At 38.4% G+C, this 23114-nt stretch overlaps 2 protein-coding genes across 4 annotated transcripts in view; one reads left to right on the top strand and one right to left on the bottom strand.

Moving 5' to 3' along the window:
- The window catches only part of AIMP1 (aminoacyl tRNA synthetase complex interacting multifunctional protein 1), a 32519-nt gene extending 31744 nt beyond the window's left edge, over positions 1-775 (bottom strand). Inside the window, exon 1 of the mRNA XM_032109699.1 lies at positions 673-775. Within this exon, the coding sequence (XP_031965590.1) occupies positions 673-674 (2 nt within the window). The 5' untranslated portion in view covers positions 675-775. The remainder of the gene's footprint in view (positions 1-672) is intronic.
- Positions 776-879: 104 nt separating this feature from the next.
- TBCK (TBC1 domain containing kinase) overlaps positions 880-23114 on the top strand; it is a 111366-nt gene continuing 89131 nt past the window's right edge. For 2 of the 3 annotated variants that reach the window (XM_032109694.1, XM_032109693.1), the window contains exons 1-3: positions 880-1065; positions 5440-5674; positions 8113-8185. In XM_032109694.1, the coding sequence (XP_031965585.1) occupies positions 5482-5674; positions 8113-8185 (266 nt within the window). In that variant the 5' untranslated portion in view covers positions 880-1065; positions 5440-5481. Of the gene's footprint in view, positions 1066-5439; positions 5675-8112; positions 8186-21603; positions 21627-23114 lie in introns of those variants that run through there. The other variant, XM_032109695.1, reaches the window with a different exon arrangement.

Here is a 23114-nt window from a genome sequence, read left to right as displayed (position 1 = left end):
AACGTTATTCAATTAACCAAAAGTGAGGCAGCATCTACTTTTCCCTAAGTAATAGCAAACGTCAGTGGATACTCCGTGCACGTACTTTGCAGGCTAATATAGCATTTTCTTGAACAGCCCACCACTACGCCGCTTCCAAACCCTCATTCCAGGGACACGGCTGAATAAAGGAACACAACCGATTTGAGATGAACCACTTCACGTGCGGGCGCGTCCTCCACGCAAAGCGCGGGATGTGAATTTACAATGCCGCCCTACAGCTACAGCGAACGTCTAGCCCTGCCATAAAATCCCTGGCGTGAATTGAATCACGACCGTAACGCCGCTTCCTGCGGCTCGCGGCTATGATCCTGCCCCTCCGCCGGGGCACTGCCCTCACAAGGGCGGCCTCCCTGCGACCACCGCCACAGGGTACCCCCGCTCCACCCGACTCGCGCTGCGCTGGCGGCTCGAAGCAAATCAGCAGGAGCAAATTACCGGGACCCTGCCTAGCTCCCGCCCACCCCAGGGAGCTCGGCCCGGCCCGGCCCTCGGGGCAGCCCCAGGGCACCCATGGCGCCGTCCCCCAGCGGCTGGCGGGGGAGCAGCGAGGCGAGGCCCGGCGGGGGCACCGAGAGGGCGGTGAAGGCAGAGCGCGTCCGGCCGAGGCCGCGGCCCCGCCGGGACACTCACATGAACCGAGGAGCCGCCGCCGCTGCCCGCCCGGGGAAGAAGGACCCGCTCCCGGGGCTGCTCCAGCGAGTGCCTGAGGTTTGCAAGCAGGCGCCCCGGAAAGCCTCGCTCCCCCTCAGCAAGCACAGGGCTAAGGCGCCCAACGCGCCGTTCCCGAAACACTGGCAGAGCACGCATACATACACACGGGGGAAAGGGTGTTAAGCTCTCTCTCTCTACCTTTTTTTTTTTTTCTGTTATGTTCTTTTTTGGTTTTGTTTTGTAATAACCCGAACAAAAAGGATGCTCAGGCACCGTGCAGGTCGCCCCTATGGTCCTACAGAGAGCGGCTGGCGGAGCGCAGTGACGTCGCTGAGAGGGCGGGGCGCGGCGGGGGCGGCGGCTCTCGCGCAGGTACCCCCCGGCCCCTTTTCCTTTCCTCGCTCCCGTTCCCTTGCCTCTGCCCATCTTGCCCCTCCATCCTTATCCTCTTGCCCATCCCTATCACCATTCCCTTGCTCAGTCCCTCTCCCCATCCCCTTCCTTCATCCCTGTCCTCTTCCCCATCCCTATTCCCCCTTGCCCATCTCCTTACTCCTTCCCACCCCCTTCCACCATCCCCTGCCGCGTCCCCATTCCCTTTCCCTTCCCCTTCCCCAGGAGCTCTCTGGCCAGTGAGTTTGTAGCAGCGCAGGGGGTATCAGGGTCCCCAGCATCTCTATGAGTTATTTAGAGAACCGAGTGAAAGTCTTTTCTCTTGTGCCAGGTTTAGTTCCTGGGATAAATCAAATGGTGACAAACCCCATTTTAGGTCTTTATTGGGACAATGACGTAGCGCAGCAGGCAGGCTCTAAACAAAAGACACTAATAAACAGGTTAAAGAAACAACAAATTTATAAAGGAGGGAAATGGGACTAAAAACCTATTCTGATCTAATTGCTTATCAAAACCGATTCTATGTTTTCTTCGAGCTATCCAAGTGTTCCTATTTTTTTCCACTGGATGAATATTGTAGCTGCAGCTGTGCAACTTGAGGTGTCTGCGTAAATCTCACCAACTCTGACGCCTGGTTTTCAAAGCAGCAGTGTTTTAATGTATGTAGTAACGTTGTAAAAGCTCCTAACAGCGCCAGTAACTTATGCAAATACCTACACTGAATGCAGAGGCATTCATGTATGTGTGACAAAATTCTCCAAATATTACTGATACATAAGCAATCAGCAAGGATTAAAAAATGCTGTTTCACTTGAGTGATGTTCTAATATCGCTACAAAGGAATTACTGTTTAGCATTTTCACAAAATAACTTTTCAAATATAGTTGGAATACTTCTTACTTCAATGAATGTTAAGTTAGAAAATTTTATAAAAGAAGATGTTTTGATATAAAATCATAGAGGAAAACATTTAATTAAAAACAGTACTGCTGACATGTAGTTTTTTTAGCAACATAATGGCATTTTGTAGTAGGTGCTTATACTGCAGATGGAAAAAAGAATCCCATCTCATTGTTGTGATTGTTCTAACAAACGCTTATCTATTTTCTGTGCTCCCTTCCATAGGAATCTGAATTCAACTTTTCTTCAATACCTGTTCTGCGTTTTAATAAACTTTGTGAAATCACTCAGTTTCGGGGTTTTTGTGAAGTAGCAACACTAGTTAGATTGTATTTTCTATTTCAGTTATTTTATCAAATTAATAATTACTGTAGTTGCAGCAGAAATATTTTAAGAGCAAAATTATTTTGTGTAAGAATTTCCTCTTACAAAGTAGCCTACTTTGTTTAACTTACCATGATTTAATGAAGAAGTATAGGATGTTTGGGCTACCTGCTCTCCTAAAATTGCTCTCAATTGCTTTAAAACTAATTCAATAGCAGTATTGATTATAATTATGTCTTAATTCTGAAAAGCTGCCTTCCTTAGGTAAGGGATATTTACATCTGAGTACTCAGGAGGCATTTAACTAAGTAGCATGTCAAGTTACTAATGGGGCTACTTGCCATTATTTCTGCATGTGGATGCTTTAGGAATTTACTGATGTGTTTTACTGGATGGATTCATTCAGGTTGGCCTCTTTATATGTGTAATATTTTCTTCTGAGAATCAGATTTATTATGTTTTGACTTTTTTTCCTGAGGGCAAAGTTCTAAGTGTCCATTAACTTGATCACCATAGTACTGCTGCAGTGAAGAAGTTGTAACTGATGTTTCTAGAAGAGGCTGACTTCTGAAGAAAAAACATTTGTTCTCTGACAGCAGTAGATATTCAGAGGAGCAAATAAATTGCTCAGTAGATGGAGTTCCATTTTGTATTTTATTTGTCATTTTTGGACACCAAACAGCTATCTAGTGCAAGATTTTCAAAGTAGTGCTAATCTGAATATTGGAACAGGAATTTCTAAAGGTCTTTTTTTTTTTTTTTTTTGTTCTCTGATTTTGATGTTGGTTAGTGGTTTTGTGCGCTATAAAGGTTTCTAATGGGGATTTAGATGAAAGTAGGGAGCTAGGGAAGGTTTTTCAGAGGTGGGATGCAAGAAATTCTCTTCTGGCCTTCTAATCTTTATGCCAGCATGTTTCACGGCTGTGATAGACTGTCTCTCATAGATGGGATAAATGGTGCTTTGGAAACAGTGACTCAGTGATTTTAGATGACCATAAGACAAGTCTTTGCTTCCTCTTCCATCCTAGCTGTTTTGGATTATCAGAATTGGATTTCCAGAATTCAGTCACAAAATTGAATTTGCGTTAACTGGTTCTGGTGTTAGTTTAAAATAACAAACCTTTCTTCTTCTCTTCTTATTTTTATTTGAAAGTCACAGGGAAGTTCTGCAGGATATAATTAATTCCTTCAAATCATAAAATTAATGCAGTATGTGTCTTTTCTGTGCAGTAAAAGTGAGTTTGAAGTATAAAACTGTGTACATTGAACTAAGGACAATGTGTTTATAGTTCTGCTAGACTTTGATGTGGAGTGAAAAAAGAAACCAAAACCAACCAACCAAACACCCTCAATTTAAAGTAGTCAGAGGAGAGCTTTTTTCAGATGAACTTTTAAAATATCTATAACCATACTTTTTGAATTTGGAAATGTCAGTAAGTTACTAGAGAAATGTTGAGACTGAAAAAAATTTGTTAAAAAACACCCTTTCATTTAAGCTGTAATATAAGTCCCTTTCTAAAGGTGGTGGAAGGCTTAAGTTTGGGGTTACTTGTTTTATTTTTCAACTTAGTCCCTGGAATTTATGTAAGTGGAGAATTAAGGAGAGATCAGAGTTTGACTGTGAGGGCAGCAATTGACAGAACTGGCTGGTTTCCATCATCATCAGAGAAAACTTTTTTCATTGCTTTCTTGGTTTCCCTGGAATTAATTATGTAGTAAGAGAATGTGGTTTATTGCATACCTTTTAAAATTCTTTATTGATTCCTTTAGGTAGGCAACAGGAAAGTTTGTTTGCTTATCTGATGTCTTGCTTTTTGCCCATCTGGTTTCTAACCAAAGGAGCAGAGTGAAAAGTCTGCAGTTACCTACTTGAACACATTGTAGGTGCTGTAAATTCCTCCTTGTAAGCCAAATGATCTGGAGTGCAAAGAAAGTTTAATCACTTAAACTAGTTATTGAATTGATAGTATTTAATAATTCTTTTCATTAAAATTCCTTTCTAAGTGTCAGCTGAATGCAGGTACAATGTATTAGAGAAGTATTCTCTAACATTTTTCTATGGTAAAAATGAGAACATTTTACCTCCATAAATATATTGTACACAATATATATATGTACCTATTTACCTTCTTAGAGACATAATATATCTTGCTGCTAGACATAATCTTACTTCTCCTTACCTCCACTCTGATTGTAATAACCTGGTTTTGTTTTCTTTTAGAGCAAGCATTAGAGGACCATTGTGTCAAGCAAGATTATGATTGCATCTGTAACCTATAATATATATTTTCTTTCTGAAACCGAATAGTTTATTTGGCAGACTTGATGTTTCTTAACGTGGAATGTTAATGAATAATAAAAAATGGGGGTTCTTATTATAAATACGCTGTTAAAGGTTTCCAGTTGGAACCTGCTACACACCAATGAATCTTTGTGCTTGCACTCAGTCCAACTGATGTCTTTCCAATGGAAAATTCTAACTGTAGTGTGCATTGTTCACATCGTAAAATAAATCATCTGCAAAAAACTATGAAATATTCATGAGATATGAAAGTATTGAATCTTTACAAATAAGACTTTTAGTACAAATAATATAATAAATATTTCAGTGCTCAAAGCTGTTTCAGATTTTTCTTCCTTTTTAAAGTTTGATCCTTAATATTTTACATTCATATTTAATATGGTTATATTTATTAGAATGTAAAAGTACGTATCTCATGTCTGTTTCTTTGGGGGGGGAAAACCACAAATGAGATCAGTCTTTTATATTTGTTTTGTATCTTAAGTTGGACTGTATTAGTTAAAATAGAAGGTATCTTTCATAATTTCCATTTGTATAGACTTAGTAAATAAGTTTGGTATGTAGGGATCTTTGTGCAACCTATGTGGAGTTGCTCTCAGTTGGGATTCACAAATAAATTTAGTAGTTTTTTACTGGGAATTTTGTGCTTTGAAGAAGATTGTTCCCTTAGAATAATTTTGAGACACCAAATTGTTAAGTGTTCTGTTTCTCCTGTGTGACTTCCTGAGGAAAAGAAAAACATTTTAATTGCATTATTTAGTAAATAACTAGTAACTTGAGTCTGTATCTTTTGCTGATAAATTTTTACTCTGCTTTCTCTATTTAAGGAACACGAATAGCTCCGAAGAGCTTAAGATTGTGTGAAAAATATGTTTCCTTTAAAAGACACTGTGATGGGTGCCTCCACCTTCTTTGCCTCAGCTCTGCCACATGATGTCTGTGGAAGTAATGGCCTCCCTCTAACACCTAACTCCATAAAAATTCTGGGGAGATTTCAAATCCTTAAAACAATCACCCATCCCAGACTTTGCCAGTATGTTGACATTACCAGAGGTAAACATGGTGAGTATCTGTTCAATGAACAAATTTTGTGTATGATTGTAGTTTTGGTTTTTGGGGTTTTTTGGTGACAATATAATTTAAGGTGACTGAGCAGAATACTGCCTTCATAGCACCAGAAAGTGGCCAGTTTTCAGTCTCAAAATTCTTGAATACCTTTGCTATGACCAGCAGTATTAGTCCTTTTGTGTCTTCTTGATAGACTCAAAGCAGAGATTGGTTGTCTGTTCTGTTTTGTGTTACATTAACTGGTAAAAGAAGAGCGCTTTCTTCTTTTTATACCTCACTAAAATTCCTGTACTCAATTGCTCTGCCATGTCTTTGTGTGGAATATAGAAATACATGTATTTTTGATGGTGAACTCCTAACCCATGTTCATGTTCATCTTGTGAACATTTTCATGTGGTGGTTAGGTTTCTTGTACTTGATTTGCAGCTGGTGTTGTCATCTCATGTGCTGGCTGCAAGCTTCCTGTCTTATTATTATCTTTTGATTTCTTCAAGATTTCTCCCACTAATGGTTACTTTATTCCAGTACAGGTTTGGGATTTTTCTCAGTACCTTTTATCACACTTACTGTTAGCTCAAATAAAACTTCAGTTGTTTCTTTCTGCTCTAGATATTCTGTTGCAAGCTCAGCAGGACTACAGCACTTAATTTCCACAAAAAGGCTGCAACACCTGTGAGAATTTAAGTCATTGCCACCTTTAACTTTTAAATCAACAATGCTCTCATACAAAAGTGCATTGTATGTATTTGATTAGCTACAGGGTCTCATAAAGTAGAGCAAGTAATTTTTTCCCCTTTAGAATGCAGTATGATGGAATGCTTCAGATTTTTACAAAATTAGGATATTGCCAACTCCAGATACTGAAGTATTCTATGGGTCAGGGAGTTCTTTATGTGTTTTCCTTTGCCCTCAACATGTAATTTTTTACTTACGCAGTCAGGAGGTCTAGAAAATTTAATAATTTTCATTTGTATTTACTAGTATCTCTTGAAACAAAAACTGGGATTTTCTCACAATATTGTTTGGGATGAAAGATTAGGAAGTATTAACTAACATAACATTTAATAAATAATAATTAAACGGCCTTTTTTACAACAAAGAGTAAATCACATGAAAATTCATGTGTGTTTATAAAAATGGAGAAAAAAAAAAACCTTCTTATAGTTAAAGTAACTTGAAGGATAGCAAATAAAATGTCTAACCATGAAGTCAGGAGAGTGTTCTGTTTTAACAGTGGTTAGAATGGCAGCTAATAATTTTGAAATAACATGGGAAATTTAGTGGCAAATTTTGTCATTTCGATACTGACAGAATTCTCCGTGTGTCAGTTCTATGCCTAATGATTTTAATGTTTGTGGAGATTTTTTTGCAAACGTCAGTTTCTACTATTGCAGAGAAATGTGAGAGCAGACTAGGAAAACAATGCAAAAAAAATTAGATGTATGAATTCCCCCAAAAAAGACTTCCGAGGGGGAAATATAAAATTAAAAAAAAAACATTCTGATGGATTTTTTTTTCTGTAAAAGTAAACTTTTTTCAAATCTTTGTTAGCATTGTAGAAGACAATCGCAAATTTTTTCCTTCCAAAGCAAGCTTAAATGGTCTTTTGATTTGAAAAAGGAGAAACAGAGTTGTGTAACAAGCTTTCCAGCTTTAATGTGATGACTTGTGTTCCTTAATTTTCCATCTTCGTCTTACTGTAACAGTCATGTTACAAAAATGTTTGTAATAGTTTAGTTTGATTTGGCTTTGAATGTGAACATTGACTGCTGGGTTAGTGGAAGTAGCAAAGCTTCTTTAGTGGTTTTCTCACATGCCCCTGTAACATCTTATACCTTTGTCTTTCCCTACTGCATGGTTGTTGTCTTCAGTGCAACAGTAGTTTTGGTTTTCCCTTTATGTTCAGAGCCAGCCCATCAATGTCCAGAACATGTGGGATCCCTACAGCTTCGTGTTGGGCAAGAGGTGCTAGAGCTCATAATGTGCTCATTGGCCCATCAGGACTGAAGCTCCTGTGCTCACCCTGAGTCCCTTTTCTCAAAGCTGGGGTTGCTTTGAGTTTCTTTCATCAACCCAGCCACAGATTTCTGCAAATTTATATATGCTCATCTTTGAGACCTGTGTTCAGTCAAATCTGGCTGACATTGGCTGAGGGCTTCAATATTTGTTGGGAGATTACTGGATGCATGGATGGTTGGATTGACAGTGCTTTGCATGAGGAAACTGGAAAGATAATTTCCTGTATCTCATAAATAAAAACTAGTGGTGTTATCAGTAAGTTGTACATCTTGTAACATTTAATTGTGTGTAATTTTCTGTACAACGTATGTCAAAATACTTTAATGTCTGCCAGATAGGTAGAGTGAGAAGTCTGTACTCTCAGAGTTTCATTTGGATTCCAGTCCTCTTACACTTTTTTGTTTACCAATTAGAGAGACTGGTTGTGGCGGCTGAACACTGTGAAAAGAGTCTGGAAGATTTGCTACGAGAAAGAAAGCCTGTCAGGTGAGGTGTCAAGCTAACTCAAATCCACTCATCATTATTTTACATCTCATCTGTGGCAAAATTTTGGACCATCTTTTAGCTTTACTGGTTTATATAAATTTCATTCTGTTAAAGTTTAACCTAAAGACATTGTTTGTCAGACAAAATATGCACCCAAAGAGAGAGTACTCATTTCTGTGAAATTTTGTTATGGGGAACTTGCTTATAATTGAAATATATTGTAACTTATACTGTAGTCTTGGGTTTCTTTTTAAGAATAAAATCAGACCTATGGCAGGATAAGGAATCTTCGCATCAATTCTTAGAAAGTTAAGTCTGCTAGGTGATGAAATACAACTTCCACCAGAATGGATGGAATTGGTTGTGTGTTTTTTATTTGTAGAAATCTACTAATTTATCATCCAGAAGGTGGACAAGATATTATGCCAGAGTGCTAATAAGTGATTTGAATTTGGGTTTATGTAGTCACTTCAGCAAGGCTTTGGTCCAAACCAAGTCCAAAGGCTGTCAGGACTATTTGCTTAAATAGTAAGAGGTATAGAATAGTTGAGCTTTATCTTTAAAGAAATAAGCAAAAACCCAAACTCATTGTCAGGCTTGTTGCAAAAAGTGTTAACTGCCATTTTGAAATCTATCACTATTATCTTTGAAACGAAGAAGTGGTATCTTGTCCAAGATAATATGTAACACAGAAAATGTGAAGAGTGGAAGGAGATTAACATTATTTCCATTGGATAGTAAGGCATTTCCTGCTGACTGGCTGGTTAAGAACACGGAAAATACATAAATATAAAACACATTTAGAAAAATTCAGTTTCGCTTCTAAAGTTTATATCAAGTGTTAGGTTTCATCGCTCTTGATATTTATGCAAACATAGAGATGATAATTACTCAGTAAAATAATTGACAATTTTTTTGTCTTCCTGGTTAACATGAGGCATCTCAGGTGGGCTGTGTTCAATAAGGTACTATGCTACTGTGACTTCCTGTCGTCCATCCTAAGTTAGCTATGTATAAATGGAATAATACTGGATCTCTAGCCTTTTGAGCCTTGCAGTCCCTAAATAGAATGCTAACAATGTCTGGCAGAGATACATCTAAATGCCTTGTGTTTGTGTTAGCATTTTGTGAACTTGAACTTGTATGACAGTGTGTGTTGCAGAGGGCTGTAGCTTGAGGAGTGTTAGCTTCCATTTTTTTCTTAAGATAGAGAGGTAGTTAGGCGTAAAGGGTTTTTCATGTGTGATATATGCTATAGTTCTTCAAACAATTTTGCATCAGGTTCCTAATGTGCAAAGTTCCAGAGGAAGTTAAAGCATCAGAAGCTCTTTTCATTCTTTTAAATTCAGTTCTCACACTGTTCTTTGAGCATGTGTGTCTTACTGTCAGATGAGAAATAGTCCAGACTGCTTGCTTACTTCTAGACTGTTTGGAAAAATCTTGCATGTAGCTATTTCAATTTGCTTTGAATTGCTTGATGCAGTATACTTACTCAGATTCTCTGACAAGACTTCCTCAGATAACAGATGTGGTCTATATGCACATCCATTATGCCCTTCTATAGTAGCATGTCTCTTGTGGCATCCAGAAGGATTTTTTTAGGTTTTTTTAGATAGCTTTCTAAGGTATGCAACTGTGGGTTTTGGCATGCTGAAGGAAGTTACTTAGTTTGTGGTGTTAGCTCAGCTCTTTGAGCAGTGTCTCGATTGAGAGTAGTTGCACAAAGCCTGGATTTATTTTTTTCCTCTTGTCTTGAGATAGTTTTTACTGTAGTAAATTATTCTATTATCTGGTCTGTCTTTTAATGAGCCAGTTGGGATTTCTTCTGGAAGTTGTACCACCTGAGGTATAGGGCTAAAATATAGTCTGTATGTGTATCCATAGTTTTAAGAGACATTAGTGATTCATCTACTGTAAATTACAGCTTTTGCAGTAGTAGCTAAAGGATAAATTATGTTCACTTCAAATGAAGTTTCTTGCAAAACTGACGTTTTCCTTTTACTTCTGTTTTTTTTATGAAAACAGATTTTTTTGTTCCTATGGAGACCCAGAAATTTCCAGAAATAAGTTGGATGGACCAATGCCCAGTTATTGGTTATGTGATCTGTCTATATCAATTACTATTGGAGGAAGTATTTGGCTTTTTTATGAATTCTGATTGCATTGGTCAGTGATAGCATCGCTGGCTACACATCCGGAGTTGATGTGTGTGCTGTTGCAATTAATTTTATAAACTGTTCATGGAATGTGAGAAACTGCTCTTCTGGTTCCTAGATTAATTTCCCTTACACTTGCCAGTAACCTAAGTCCTTTGCACCTGTACCACAAGCTGATGTAAAATCAGCAGGAAATCTTCTACTGTGTTAGTCCTGAAATTCAAGACATTACATTATGGACTGTCTGTCTTTCTATACATTTTGGAAAACAGGCCATACAGCTGTTTGGTAGTTATTTGCAGTTAATCTTTGCTGAAGTCATGCATCAGGTGTAGCATACATTCCTTAATATATGAATTATATTTTTAAAAAAGAAATGTAGCAATGTTTTTTCTTCAATTACCTTCAGACTTTCCCCAGGTTTTCTAATTCTAATAAATCAGTTGCACATAGGGATCAAACACTGGAAATTAGAGCTTCAACTGTTTGCTTTATCTGCTCTGTCACAGTTCAGAAAGTCATTTTACTGAGCATACCACCAAACATTTTCTAGAAATTGGACTTGTGATATATTCAAGAATTCATTCATTCATTACCTAACAATACCATGTCAGCAGTCCCCAGGAACTGCAGAGATAGTTTGTCATTGTCCTCAAAATTAACATGCTCAACTTCATTTTCAAAGATTAATGCAAGTAAGTGTTTGGTAATTTATGGCCAGATTATTTTCTGCTTTGAGTGTTGCATATTTGGGATCCTGGAATAAACACCTGCTGCTGTTAGAACTCCTATCAGGTAAATTTCAGGAACTCTCAAAGGGAGGAAATGAGTGTTGGCTCATCACAATTCTTACTGTAGGTAACCAGGTACAGAAAAGGAATTTAATACAGCTCTTTAGTGTTTTCTGTTTCAGAGGATAGCCATGTGGACATTGTAACTACAATTAATGCTTCTAAAAGCGACATTAATCCTAATTTTCTTTACTGTGCTTCCGTAGGGCATCACAGTAACAGCAGGGGAGCTCTTTTGGAGTTGTGTGCCACAGGAAATTCAGGCTGCAACCATGGATATGGTATGATAAGGGTAGGATAAGAATTTTAGGCACCGATATCCCATGTTTTACCAGACTAGTCTCCACTGTCCTCTCAGAGAGAGATTGTAGTCTGGGTCATTGTTTCCTGCTTGTACATTCTTGATTTGGTGTCCTATGTGTTGTTGTGCTCACTGCAAGGATGCACTTCATTTCAGTTTATGATAGTCACACTAGTGCAAAATAAGCTCTCTGAAGTATGTTCAGTTAAATGTTTAAAGGGCTGGGAATATATGTATAGTTGCACAAAAATAGTAAATACCTGATTTAAGCTCATCATGGTTTATTGCTGTTCAGAGATTTGAAAATGTGTCTCAGTCTAGCTGGCTTCCTGTCTTCTTGCACATACAAGGATTTTTTTCTTGTGAATGAATTGAAAATAAGTCACAAAAAGTTATGGCAGATTGATGTTTTATACTTTAACAGTCTCACTAAAGGTAGTGGCAATCAAAATTTTAGCTTTTCCAAGTTGCTAGTTATTTTAGCACTGTTGATTTCAAAGACCAGAATGTGGGATGTACATTTATCCTTAAGGTCCCCCATCTTTTAAACACATTTCCAACTACTCCTTTGAGATACCTTTTCCAGACAGTGTTAAAGGAATTATTTTCTCTGCTCCTGTGCTGTTATAAAAGGAGTTGTGAGCATTTCCTTTTCTGTCATGCTTGAAGTGTGTTTCTTCTTTGAAGAAGTTGGTCTGCACTTGTGTTCATAACAATAAAAATGCCAGCAAATACTGACATTCAGCAGACTTTTGGCACCTACAGTACAGTTTCTGGATTGGTCTTCAATTTGTGGCTTGGACAGTCTAAGTCTATTCCTTTCTTCAATAAAATATAGTTGTCATATGTTTTGAAAGTCATGGTATTGAAGAATTACTAGTGGACCATCAGAGATACAAGGTATAGTTTGTTATACATGAAACATTTGATGGGAAGCAGACTGTGTCTGCAGCTGTTTACTAGTTTGGAGAAAACATGATCTGATGGATTCGGATGAGTAGATTTTATTTGGCTGTATTAAACAGTTGTCTGTTCATTGATTGGACTAGAGTTCTTCATGCCATCATTGCTGTTAGTGTGCTTTTGGCAAAATTGACGTGCAACTGTGGTACAGAAGTTATAAGATGGGGGGAAACAATTTCTGAGTAGCCAGACATTCTCAAAAATATTTTTAAAACAGGTGCAAGTCATCAAAGGGCTGAAGGTTTTACATGATTTGACTTGAAGGGCTGCATATGAGCAGAGCTTCATGGGCTGAGTGTATTCTGCTTTGAATCAAGTCTGTGTTGGAATTTCACGTAAGAAATCCATATATCATAATAAGGCTGAATTTGGCAAGGATAAATTATGTAATAGTAAAATGAAGTAGCATTAATAAACTGTAAGTTTTTTTTCTCCTAAGCATGTGTGAAGTTCTGTAGTTTGGGTATTTAGTGTCTGTAGACTTTTTATTTACTTTCTTGATAATGCTTTACTTGCAAAGCTATGATGAAAGATCTGTTAGTCTGGACTTGTTTTATATTGTCCAATTATGCTTTTCTTCATATAGAAGTATTGGGTTTTTTCTGTAAGTAATTTTTAGCCTGACTGCAAATCTTCCTGTAATGTTCCTTTTAGCGTAGGTTGTCTCCTGTGATTGCCTTTCCTCTCACAAGAAGACAGTTGTTTGGAATGGAAAATGGGTGCAGCTTGCATGAGGCATTTGAGGTGAACATTGTTGTTCTTGATGTTTGAGTGATCTTTTTAGGTATTTTGCCTGTATAGTTGGCTGCACTGTTTGATGGCAGCACAAAGACTTTTCAGAACACACATGTTTCCTCCTTACATGTGAAACATAACAGGGAGTGCACACTTGTTTCTTATCTTCTTCTTTTCCAGGAAAAAAAAGGAAAGAGAAGAATCCTACTCTTTGAGGTTATGAAAGTCTCTGCCTCTTGCTATTAAAATGTAGATATGATAGCTGTATATTCTTGTCCTGGTTTCAGCTAGGGTACAGTTATTTTCCTTTCAGTAGCTGTTACAGTGCCGTGTTTTGGATTTGGAATGAGAATGGTGTTGATGACACACTGATGTTTTGGTTTTTTACTAAGTCATGTTTATCCTGAGTCAAGGACATCTTTCCTTGGCTCATGCTCTGCCAGTGAGGAGGTACACAAAAGAAACTGAGAGGGAGCAGAGCTGGGACAGGTGACCCAAACTGACCCGTGGGATCTTCCACAGCACGTCGTGCCCAGCACATCAGCTGGGGGTTACGTGGACGGGCGGCCAGCCTGGGTCTGGGAAGGGGCTCTGGCATCGGTCAGTGCGTGGGGAGCAACTGCGCTGTGCATCGCTAGTTTTTCCCTTTTTATTACAAATATTATTATCATTTACCATTATTACTGTATTTTACTTTATTCTCAATTATGACACTAATCTTATCTCAACCTACAAGCTTTACTTTGATTCTTCTTCCCAATCCACTGAGGTGGGGGGGAGAGAGGGAGGTTGAGAGAATGGCTGCGTGGTGATTAATTTCCAGCTGGGCTTAGACCATGACAATATAAAGTCTGTAGATGGGGGAAAAAGTATGATTATTTCAACCTTTTGTTCAACTATGTTTTTTCTGTAGTTTCTTGTAGACACTTCATACAGATTTCTGTGCTAAAAGCAGTATTAAAGATCTTGAGCTGAAGATGAGTTATGCTGAGTTAATTGAGAACAAAAGTACTGGAGAGTTTTGAGTCTACAGTTTCTAGTGAAAGAGGATGTTGAGTTTCAAACAGACAAAACACCATCCTCAGTGGGAGGGTGGCTTCATCCTGCAAAGATATTTCTGCAAGGAATTGTGTAAGGATCATGTTAAAATTCCATTCTGCATTAATGAGCAAATTACTACTAATGAGCTAATGGCTGAAAAACCATATGTCAAACTTGTCCTGTGCAAATCTTAGGGGATTTAAAGTACGTTATTAATCTTAATGTTGATTTATGATAGTTGTGCTTAGCATAAAAATTGCTGTAGACTGTGAGAACAAGATGTGGTTAGTATATGGTTATTCTAACAAAATACAGTGTTTGACACTTCATCCTGCTTTTAGAAAGGAAAAAAAAAAGGAAGAGTGAACACTTGTAAGACTTACTTTATTGTGCATCCTTCTAGAAAGGGATTTTATTTTCTAAAGTGCTAGTTCTTGCTTTTGGACTACCGAGCAATGTCTTCAAGGGAGCGTTTGTCACTAATTAGGGATCAGACAGCTGGTTTATTTAGATGCATTGATATGCTTGCAAGCATCTCTAACGTCATTGTGGTTTCAGACTTGTTTCTTCTGTGCATATGGATATTCTCTTCTTGGGTGTATAACTAGATAGGTACCAGGGCATTGGACATTGTTGTGATGGGAGTGTTTAGAAGGCTGGCAGATCAGGCTATTTTAAGGTTTAAAATGCTGATTTCATTCATTAGCAGTACACATCTTGCTAAAGGTTAGCTCATGCATATTGTTACTCGTCACTGTCTACACAAAACTGATACTTACTGTAAATTAGCTGTGAGTATCCAATACCACAGAGCTGGTGCTGTACAGTCAGCAGAGGCAGCTATGGCCCTTGGTGGTTCTTCGAAGTCAAGGTGGTAAAGCTTGAGAGCTCTTCAAGTCAAGCATGAACTGGTCTTTCTTCTGTGCTTGTCTAATGCCTGATATTTTTATGTAATCAGCACTGTCCAGCCCCTGCAAAAGTGTGATTTCCTGTATTTCCAGTATTTCTTGTTTTATGTTTTGCCAGCCATCCTACCTATGTATTTGGGAGTAGTCCTGCATATTTACAGTTGGTTCTGCTTCTCTTGCCCTTTAGTCTGGTAAATTTTGGTGTGTGGATTTCTCCTACATGCAACTGTATCCCTCTGTATTTTCCCCTTTGGTGATCGCATTTCTCATGTCACTTTCAAGAAAATTTGGTCTTAATTGTATGCTGATTGATAAATTTCTAATTTATAGTCACAGGCATCTGCTTGGTCTACATGTAACTTTATGGTTACCTCTCTAGATAGGTGTTTTCTGCCTGTTGTGATGACATGTACTGGTTTATAGATCAAAGGGATGCACTCTCTAATGGCTTTTGCAAGATTAGTTGTTAGCTATGAAATTCCTAACAGCACCATTGCTTATTGGCCTAGTTGTAAAGTCCCTTTGATCACTTGAATTTGCAGGCTGTTCTTCTTTTGAAACTTTCTGTTCTGTTTCACTTTTTAGCAGTGTCTGTACCATTGATATAGGGATCCAGATTTTTTGAACTAACACTAAAACATACCTAGGTAGGCATTTCACCTTAAATATTTAGATTTTTTTTTCTTTTTAGATATGGTACGGTCAAGTTATTTGTTGAAGTAACACTGTTGCAAAATCTAATTTACATAGAGTGCCTGGCTTTGGGGAAAGATCTCTGCAGTGTTGCAAGATTTGTTCATAGCTCTGAAAGTTCTGTTGCAAATTTGTAAGATGGGGGAGAAGGGGTTTAATTAGGAAAGCGGCTTGTTAATAATGCTTAATCCTCTCATAGAGATGCCTGCAGAAATTAATTTTAAAAAAATCAATCCTCTCTGACTGCAAGGACAGCATTATTTACTGTCAGCTAAGTTATGATTTCTAGAGCTGTCAGTTCAGTTCATACTGCCCCGCAGCTGCAACAACATTAACTGCATCAATAATTTCACTTCATTTTCAGCTTTTCTTTTAAAATTTTTCATTGGTCAGGTTTTTCTGATCCACCTAGGGTACCACAATAAGAATGAGGGAATCTATCTCTTTGTATAATGAGTTTAGGGACCCATCACTGTGTATCTAGTTCTATTATGTTACTCAGAGTGTATAGTCAGTGTTAAGAATGCAGAGTCTCTGATGGGGTTTTAAATCAGGGCTACTTTACCTAATCTTTGTATCTAGTAGTTGAAATCATTTATTTCATTGCACTTTTTGGTCCAATGTAAAAAGTATCACTATTACATGTTTTACATATGAGCCAGCTGCGGCTAAGATGCAAAAAAAACTTCTTAGAAGTTAATCAGGGGCAAGATCAAAAACTGGGAATATGGACTGTCATTCCTGTTCTGTGCATTAAACAGGATGGCACTAGAAGTTTCATTAAAATAATGCTTTATAACGTGTACTCTGCTTTTCAAAACTACCTTGTTCATTTGCTCTCCCATTTTTTGGGATGAATGCTGGATGTCTTAAAGGAATTCAAGGCGCAGTGTTTGAAAATTTTTGGCTTATGACTTAATTCATTCAGAGTGATAATGATCTGAAAAATCACCTGTCTGATAAAAAATTTTGTATTCAATCTGCTCTATATATGAAATTGTTCTTCTATATATATGAAGATGTGCCTTCATCTGTTGTTTTATGGACTTTTATCATACATTACAAGTTGAGACCTTCATAAAAGTGTAACATCATCTGTGTTGCTTTTAAAGTCATACTTGCACCTTAGAACTTTAAAAACGGAATGAAAGGACTTTCTGAGTTTCCTCAGGTGAGCAATATAAAGTTGTTGAAGATATCCTGTGTGAAATAACCTTGTCCATGAGTTAGAGACTTCTGAGGACTTTGTCTATAAAATTCTTTTTTTGTGTGTGTGTCTTACTCTCTGTTTGTTGCATTCCCTTCCAGTTAATTTCATTCTGATAATGTGAATGCATTTCCAAGTAAATTGGCAGTGTTTACAATCCTGGTCCCCAGAGCCATTTTTTAATCAAACACATAATAAAGTGCTAAATAAACCATTTCCACCTGCATCAAACTCTTTATGTTCTATATAGGGTATTTTGTAATTCATTTACCCAGGAAGACCCAATTTATCTGCACATCTGGTTTTCAACCCGGTTCTGCTTTTTATCCAGTTTTCCAGCTGGTTGATTGAGGAATAAGGAGGTCAGATGGCTTTCTTGAGGTCAGCATAGTGATTGTCTCAGCTGGGATTATACCCAAACTTTATCCTTTGCTGAACCACTTGGCCACACCACTCCTAACTAGTCTATCCACATTGTTGGCAGTAATGGAACTAACTGCAAATGTCATTTTCTTTGTTTTATAGTTTTGCTTGTACTGAAATACTGTCACTTTTATGAGTTCAGAAACATGACATCTGTTCACAACCTGGTTCCCTTTCACTTTGAACAGACACAATTTTTTTGTGATTAATCTCCTTCCTGGATTCCAAATGTGTATTAGTTTCACAAGTTCATGGGTAGTGATTGATGATGTTGCTGGTTTGTGTTGCTCTGGTGTGCTTCCTCAGGGCAGACCCTGTCTGACACTCCACTTTGGAAGAGGAACCCATGTTTTTGCTCCTGTGTATCAGTGCCATAAGTTTCTTGAGACTTCTGGTTGCTGAGGTCCTCTTCCTCTAGAGTTTACTTTTTACAGGAATATTACAATGTTAGAACAAGATGCACAGATTTAATAAAGGACTTACTTAAGCATGCATTACTAAGTATGTACCCATGAACTGTAAGTCTGAGGAAAGAGAAACTGAGCAACACGGTATGGGCAACATAATCTTACCTTGTTTGGTATTACCCTGCCTTCCTGAAAGAAGTCAAAATTAATTCCGGTTCCAGTTTTTGTTACCTATTTCCTCTTTCCTTAAATTGCCACTGCACTGAAGAAACACGACTTCATACTAATCCACATATACATCTCTAGTACCTACAAAATTACAGGACTCTGTACAGTTAAGTAAATTACAAGGAGGCTTGCTTTCTGATACCAGTCCTGTGTTTTCACATTCTGGTGGGGCCTCTGTTCATTTCACTTCATGAAATATTCTTACTCAGAATTGTCTATTAAATACTGCATGCACTGTCTTTCCAGGCACAGCTTTATTCCTTCTACAAACTGGATTGGTAGCTCTGTGTTGACTGATACAAAAGCATAAAAGGAAATGAGATTTACAACTGGCCATAACCAGTTAAAAACACCACAAATGTATTTGTAACAGCCAGAAATATTGCTCCTTTCCCCAAGATTTTGCTCCTGCCTTCACTTTGCTTCCAGCCTGTTGGTTTTGCTCCTGTCCTGCTGTCCAGGTACATCACTGTGTTCTGATTACCTACACTATCATAGCTGCCTCTGCCTGGGTCACAGTCATCAAAAGGGGAGATGACGTAGTCTAGGTGAAGGTAGGACTGGACACAGTAAGATGACAGGAAGCTCTTTTGAGATACCAAATTACTCATTCTTAATAAACCATTGTAGCACTGAAAAAGGATGGAGAAGATGTATTTCCAGTTAATGCCATGAATGCATTTCTCTTAAAGATAACGGAGTGAGTTTGTGTGTGGGTTGGCGTTGATTTTTCCTTTAAACTGGAGGAAAAGAAAGTTGCGTGAGCCTGTAACTTCCATGATATTGACATGAATGCTGAAAATTTATCTCTTCTTTTCATTGTTTCTTTTCTCATGTTGGAATTTTTTTAATCATACAGTTTAATAAGTCTAGTGTCCCAAACCCACCCATCTCCAATTTCCAGCTGTGTGATCTGCAGTCCTCTTGTTCTTAAGTATTCAATGTGTCATGCATGAAGTAGTTTTGATTTTCCCTCCAGCAATCTGTGGTGTATGTAGCGACCATGCTGCTGGCTGTCAAATGCGTTTTTCCACAACTGTTTTTCCTGCTCCAGGGTTAAGCAATGATGAAATAGCAGGGAAATTTTACCAATAGAATTCTTGATGGCTGTGAATTGCCACAGGAACTAGTAGGTGATACTATAAGACATGATGCTTAGGAAGCAAACCTTTGTTTCACCCAGAAAAAAAGCTTGGATTAGAGCAAGTTAGAAGACAGGAAAATACCAATGAAAATTTCGTATATGCTTGCTGCATATTCCCTCTCTCCTAGGCATCTGCCTTTTTTTTTTTTTTTTTTTTGAAAAAAGATAGTGGTCTCAAATAGTTTTTGGTCTGAGCTAGTATGACTGTTTTGGGGTTTGGAAGACCAGTAATTTTGTCTAAAATGGAAAAAATTAGTTACAAGAAATTGTCCTAGGTGGATGTAGAGCATCCTATCTTGGAGTCCAGTTCCCACTTCTACCAGTAGTTGCATTATCATTCCCATTAATCACAAATAATAAGTTAATAAATAACCACTCAAACTGAATAATATATAGGTAATACTGTTGGGGTTATTTTAGCTGGAATTTAGCATACCACATTTTTGTCATAAAGTTTTGATTTCTAAATGTTTCAATTTTTTTTGTTTAATCTTGTGTTTATGTTGACCTATGGCTTGGGCAGTTCTCCTTAGATGTTTCTTCCCAAGTACTGCTCAGTTGCTACTGGGTGAGTATGCTCACTCTTAGCTCCCCAATCCCCTAATTATTTTCAGGGTTTATTGTCTTTACTTGGTTCTTGATAAATCCATCTTTCCCACTCTCTCTGCTAAAATCCAATCCTTTTGAAAAAGGTAAGACTCTGGGTATGCCAACTTCTTCTAGTATTTTCACTTTCACCTTGGCTCAGAAGCTCTTCTCAGTCAGATCAGGGAGTGTAGTGGGTGCACTAAGAATTTTTTCTTCCTCACCGCACCTGTCTAAATCCAAAAACTGACAACAGTCTCCTAAGTAATCAGATTATTTCATCAGTGGGTTTGCAGAACCACAAGAGATTGAAACTCTGCTAAAACATCTGTTTCCTGACAGGTTAGGTTTATTATTCCTGAAGTAAACTTCCAGAAAATAGCTTTGTGTCCTTAACAGTAAGAATTCAGCAGACTGGAGATCAGGCTGGCTGCTAAGTGGAAAAGTTAATGTTTTTTGTGAAGGCACAATGCAGCCACCTGTGTACTATTAGAGCGTGGAAATTAGTCATTTGTCTGGTATAGCTTTTGGTCTGACAAGTTCTGGAGGTAATAAAACAATCCTCCTTTTTGTGTCTTTTTAAGTCGACTTCCCTTCTCTCTCCACCCACAAATGCCATGCACATGCCTCTCTTAACCATGCTGAGTTTTGTACTGTTGGCTCAACTTACTCATATCAACTTGTAGAGATTTTTTTCCTCATCCTACTTACAGGATGAATCTGAGGGAGGAATACAGTTCTTGTTTGTGCTTCCTTTTCTATACATTCAAGTTATAGCCCCAAACCTGGTATTGATTTTAATCCTTACGGTCTTTTAATTCATGATCTCTGGTATGAAGGAACACAAAATGACCTCTTTTCATGGCTATGTTTCTTCTCCAAACCAGGAGAATCATTAAATTTAACCAGTTTGATTTTATAGCTATATGCAATCCTTTCACTTGAAGAGACCCCCTTTTCAGAGGCCTAGCTGACTAGGCTGTAGCTGAATAGGGTTTTTGGTATCCAGACTGAGGATAAAAATGCAGACAGCTCCTTGAATGTGTGTTCCTTTTGCAAAGAAATTTGTGTTTCTTTTCTTGCTGGTGGAGAGGAACGTAACCTTAAAACAAGTCTTGTTGAAAGAGCTGGGAAACTCCAGTGCATCTCACACTTTCATGCTTTTACTTGCTGCATCCTACAGTATTGCCTTAAGCAGGGGAGTGATTTGCTTCACTGTAATTTGAAGTCACAACCATGATCATCAGCTCCTGAGATGAAGAGGCTGCTTCATGCCATACAACTGTCATTATGGCTCTCCTTAGGTCAATGGTGTGGCATGATTGGTGTCAAACCTGGCCAGCCTTACATTTGGCCACCTTATCTCCTGTGTTGTTTCTAGTGCTTTTGCTGTTGGTTTTTTCCCTCCATCTCCTGTTAAAGGAAGGTGCTGATACCTCTGCAGCTCGAGAGGCCCAGTAGCTAAACAAGGCTACATTTATTGTAGTTCAACACTAGCTAGTCTATTGAAAAACAGGCTTCCAGCTAATTGGGAAAAAAGTTTCTGAATCTGCTAAGAGCTTGCCACCAACATTGGATTTTTGTAAGTGTCCTCCTCATTTATAACACTGTTTTCTTTTCTATTTGTGGGGGTTTTTTAAAGGTCAGGTTAACCTGAAGTCTGCAGCGCCTTTGAGTCTGCATTTGCCGAAGGCTGATGCAATGCTTGCAGTGTTGACGGTGGCTGTAGAAACTGGGACAGAGACCCATGGAAGCAAGGGGACAGCCTTGGTAGTGACCTCCAGTGAGGCCGGGAACATCTGCTGAGCTTGGCCATGGGGAGTTTAAAGGAGAGAAGTCTCTTGGGCTTGGTAACAGCAGTAAGTGTAGTTGTGTAAGTGCAGTTGTCAGGTCCTTTGCAAGTAAATACGAATCCCATGGGTTGTAACCGCACAGTGTATTTTCCCTAATAAATAAGAGCTAGACGATGTGCAGCAGCACAATGCAGAGTTTGTTACACAGAGTTCCCTCTCTCCTGAAGGGCCAGCGTTAGGTGCTTGGCTCAGTGCTTCTGCCCGGCAGGGTGGCATCAAGAGTTTAAGAGCACTGAGCATTGAATGCACATGGAGAAATAGTTATCACTATGTGTTCCTGATAGTTGTAACGACGTGAAGGGTTTATCTTAAAGAGCAAAGAATCCCGGGTTCTGGTGGGGGGTTTTAATGAATTGCAAGAGAACACGGAAAAAAAAAAGGGTGGCTGAAGCCCCCTGGTGGCAGCAGAGCGCACTGCATGCCGCCGGCAAACGGCCACCAAATTGCACTTTCCATAGTTACTTTTGGTTTTTCAATGTGCCATATTTACTTCTATTTTTTAACACAGAGAAACAATGTTTAGGCTAAAATACCTCATGATGTACTAGTTGTTCACAAGGAATTGTTTCCTTACTGGAAACATGAATATTCCATCATTTATTTTTCATGTCTTGTTTTGCAAAGCTGTGCAGAAAATGAGAGAGGGGATTCTGTTTGCCACCATTATTATTAGTATTTGCATTGCAGGCAAAAAAATATACAAGGAAGCTGAAGGCTTCTAAGGTAATGGTTTTACCACATTTATATCTGTGCCCAAGAATGACTGAGAGGAAAGGTACACAGCCAATAGTGTCTGATGCTGTGGTGTAGTATTCAACTTGGGGGTGGGAGATGCTAGGGAGGGAGGAGCTAGATGGCTGTTTGGTTTTGTGGTTGTTAGCCATGAGGTTTTGGTCAAATTGCGAAGACCTTGCGAATCACTTTCAAATGCTATGACCTAAGATACAGCAGTATGAACGTATGTTAGAACAGATTCCCTTTGTGCTTAAAATTTATCTTAATAAACTTTACAACTATTGTAAATTAGTACAGAGCTCTCCTAGGAAAAAGGTGAGGACCTAGAGGATAGCTCCATGCAGGGTAACTTAGTCATGGCTTTTTTCAGAATTTCTGTGTTGCACTAGTTTCAGAATTTGTTTGAAGTGTAGCTTTTGTCAAAATCTACCTATTTACTCTTGTGACAAAGTTTTGTCATTACATCAGGTATGAATAGCAGCTGATGAAGTTGAATAAAGCAATTAATTTTGGTGTTTAGTCACATAGTTGGCTTGTCACTGTCATCAGTCTGTAATACTCCTCCACATTTTGCTGTTGCACAAGTTTTTTACCAAGCAAGAGAAGGTGGTGAGTATCTTCCAGAATGCTGTTGTATGTTATTCTTTAACAATGAAATACAAAAAAAAAAAAAAAAAGGAATGGTCTTTTAAAAAAAAATGTAGGTCTTTATAAGTAGATACGCTTTGCTTTTGGATGTTGTGCAAACCAGTGCCTGCA

Source organism: Corvus moneduloides, chromosome 5, assembly GCF_009650955.1.
Source record: "Corvus moneduloides isolate bCorMon1 chromosome 5, bCorMon1.pri, whole genome shotgun sequence".
In the NCBI taxonomy this organism is placed as follows: domain Eukaryota; kingdom Metazoa; phylum Chordata; class Aves; order Passeriformes; family Corvidae; genus Corvus; species Corvus moneduloides.
Note: the sequence above shows the minus strand (reverse complement) of the source record. Positions and strands in the feature narration are given on the sequence as shown.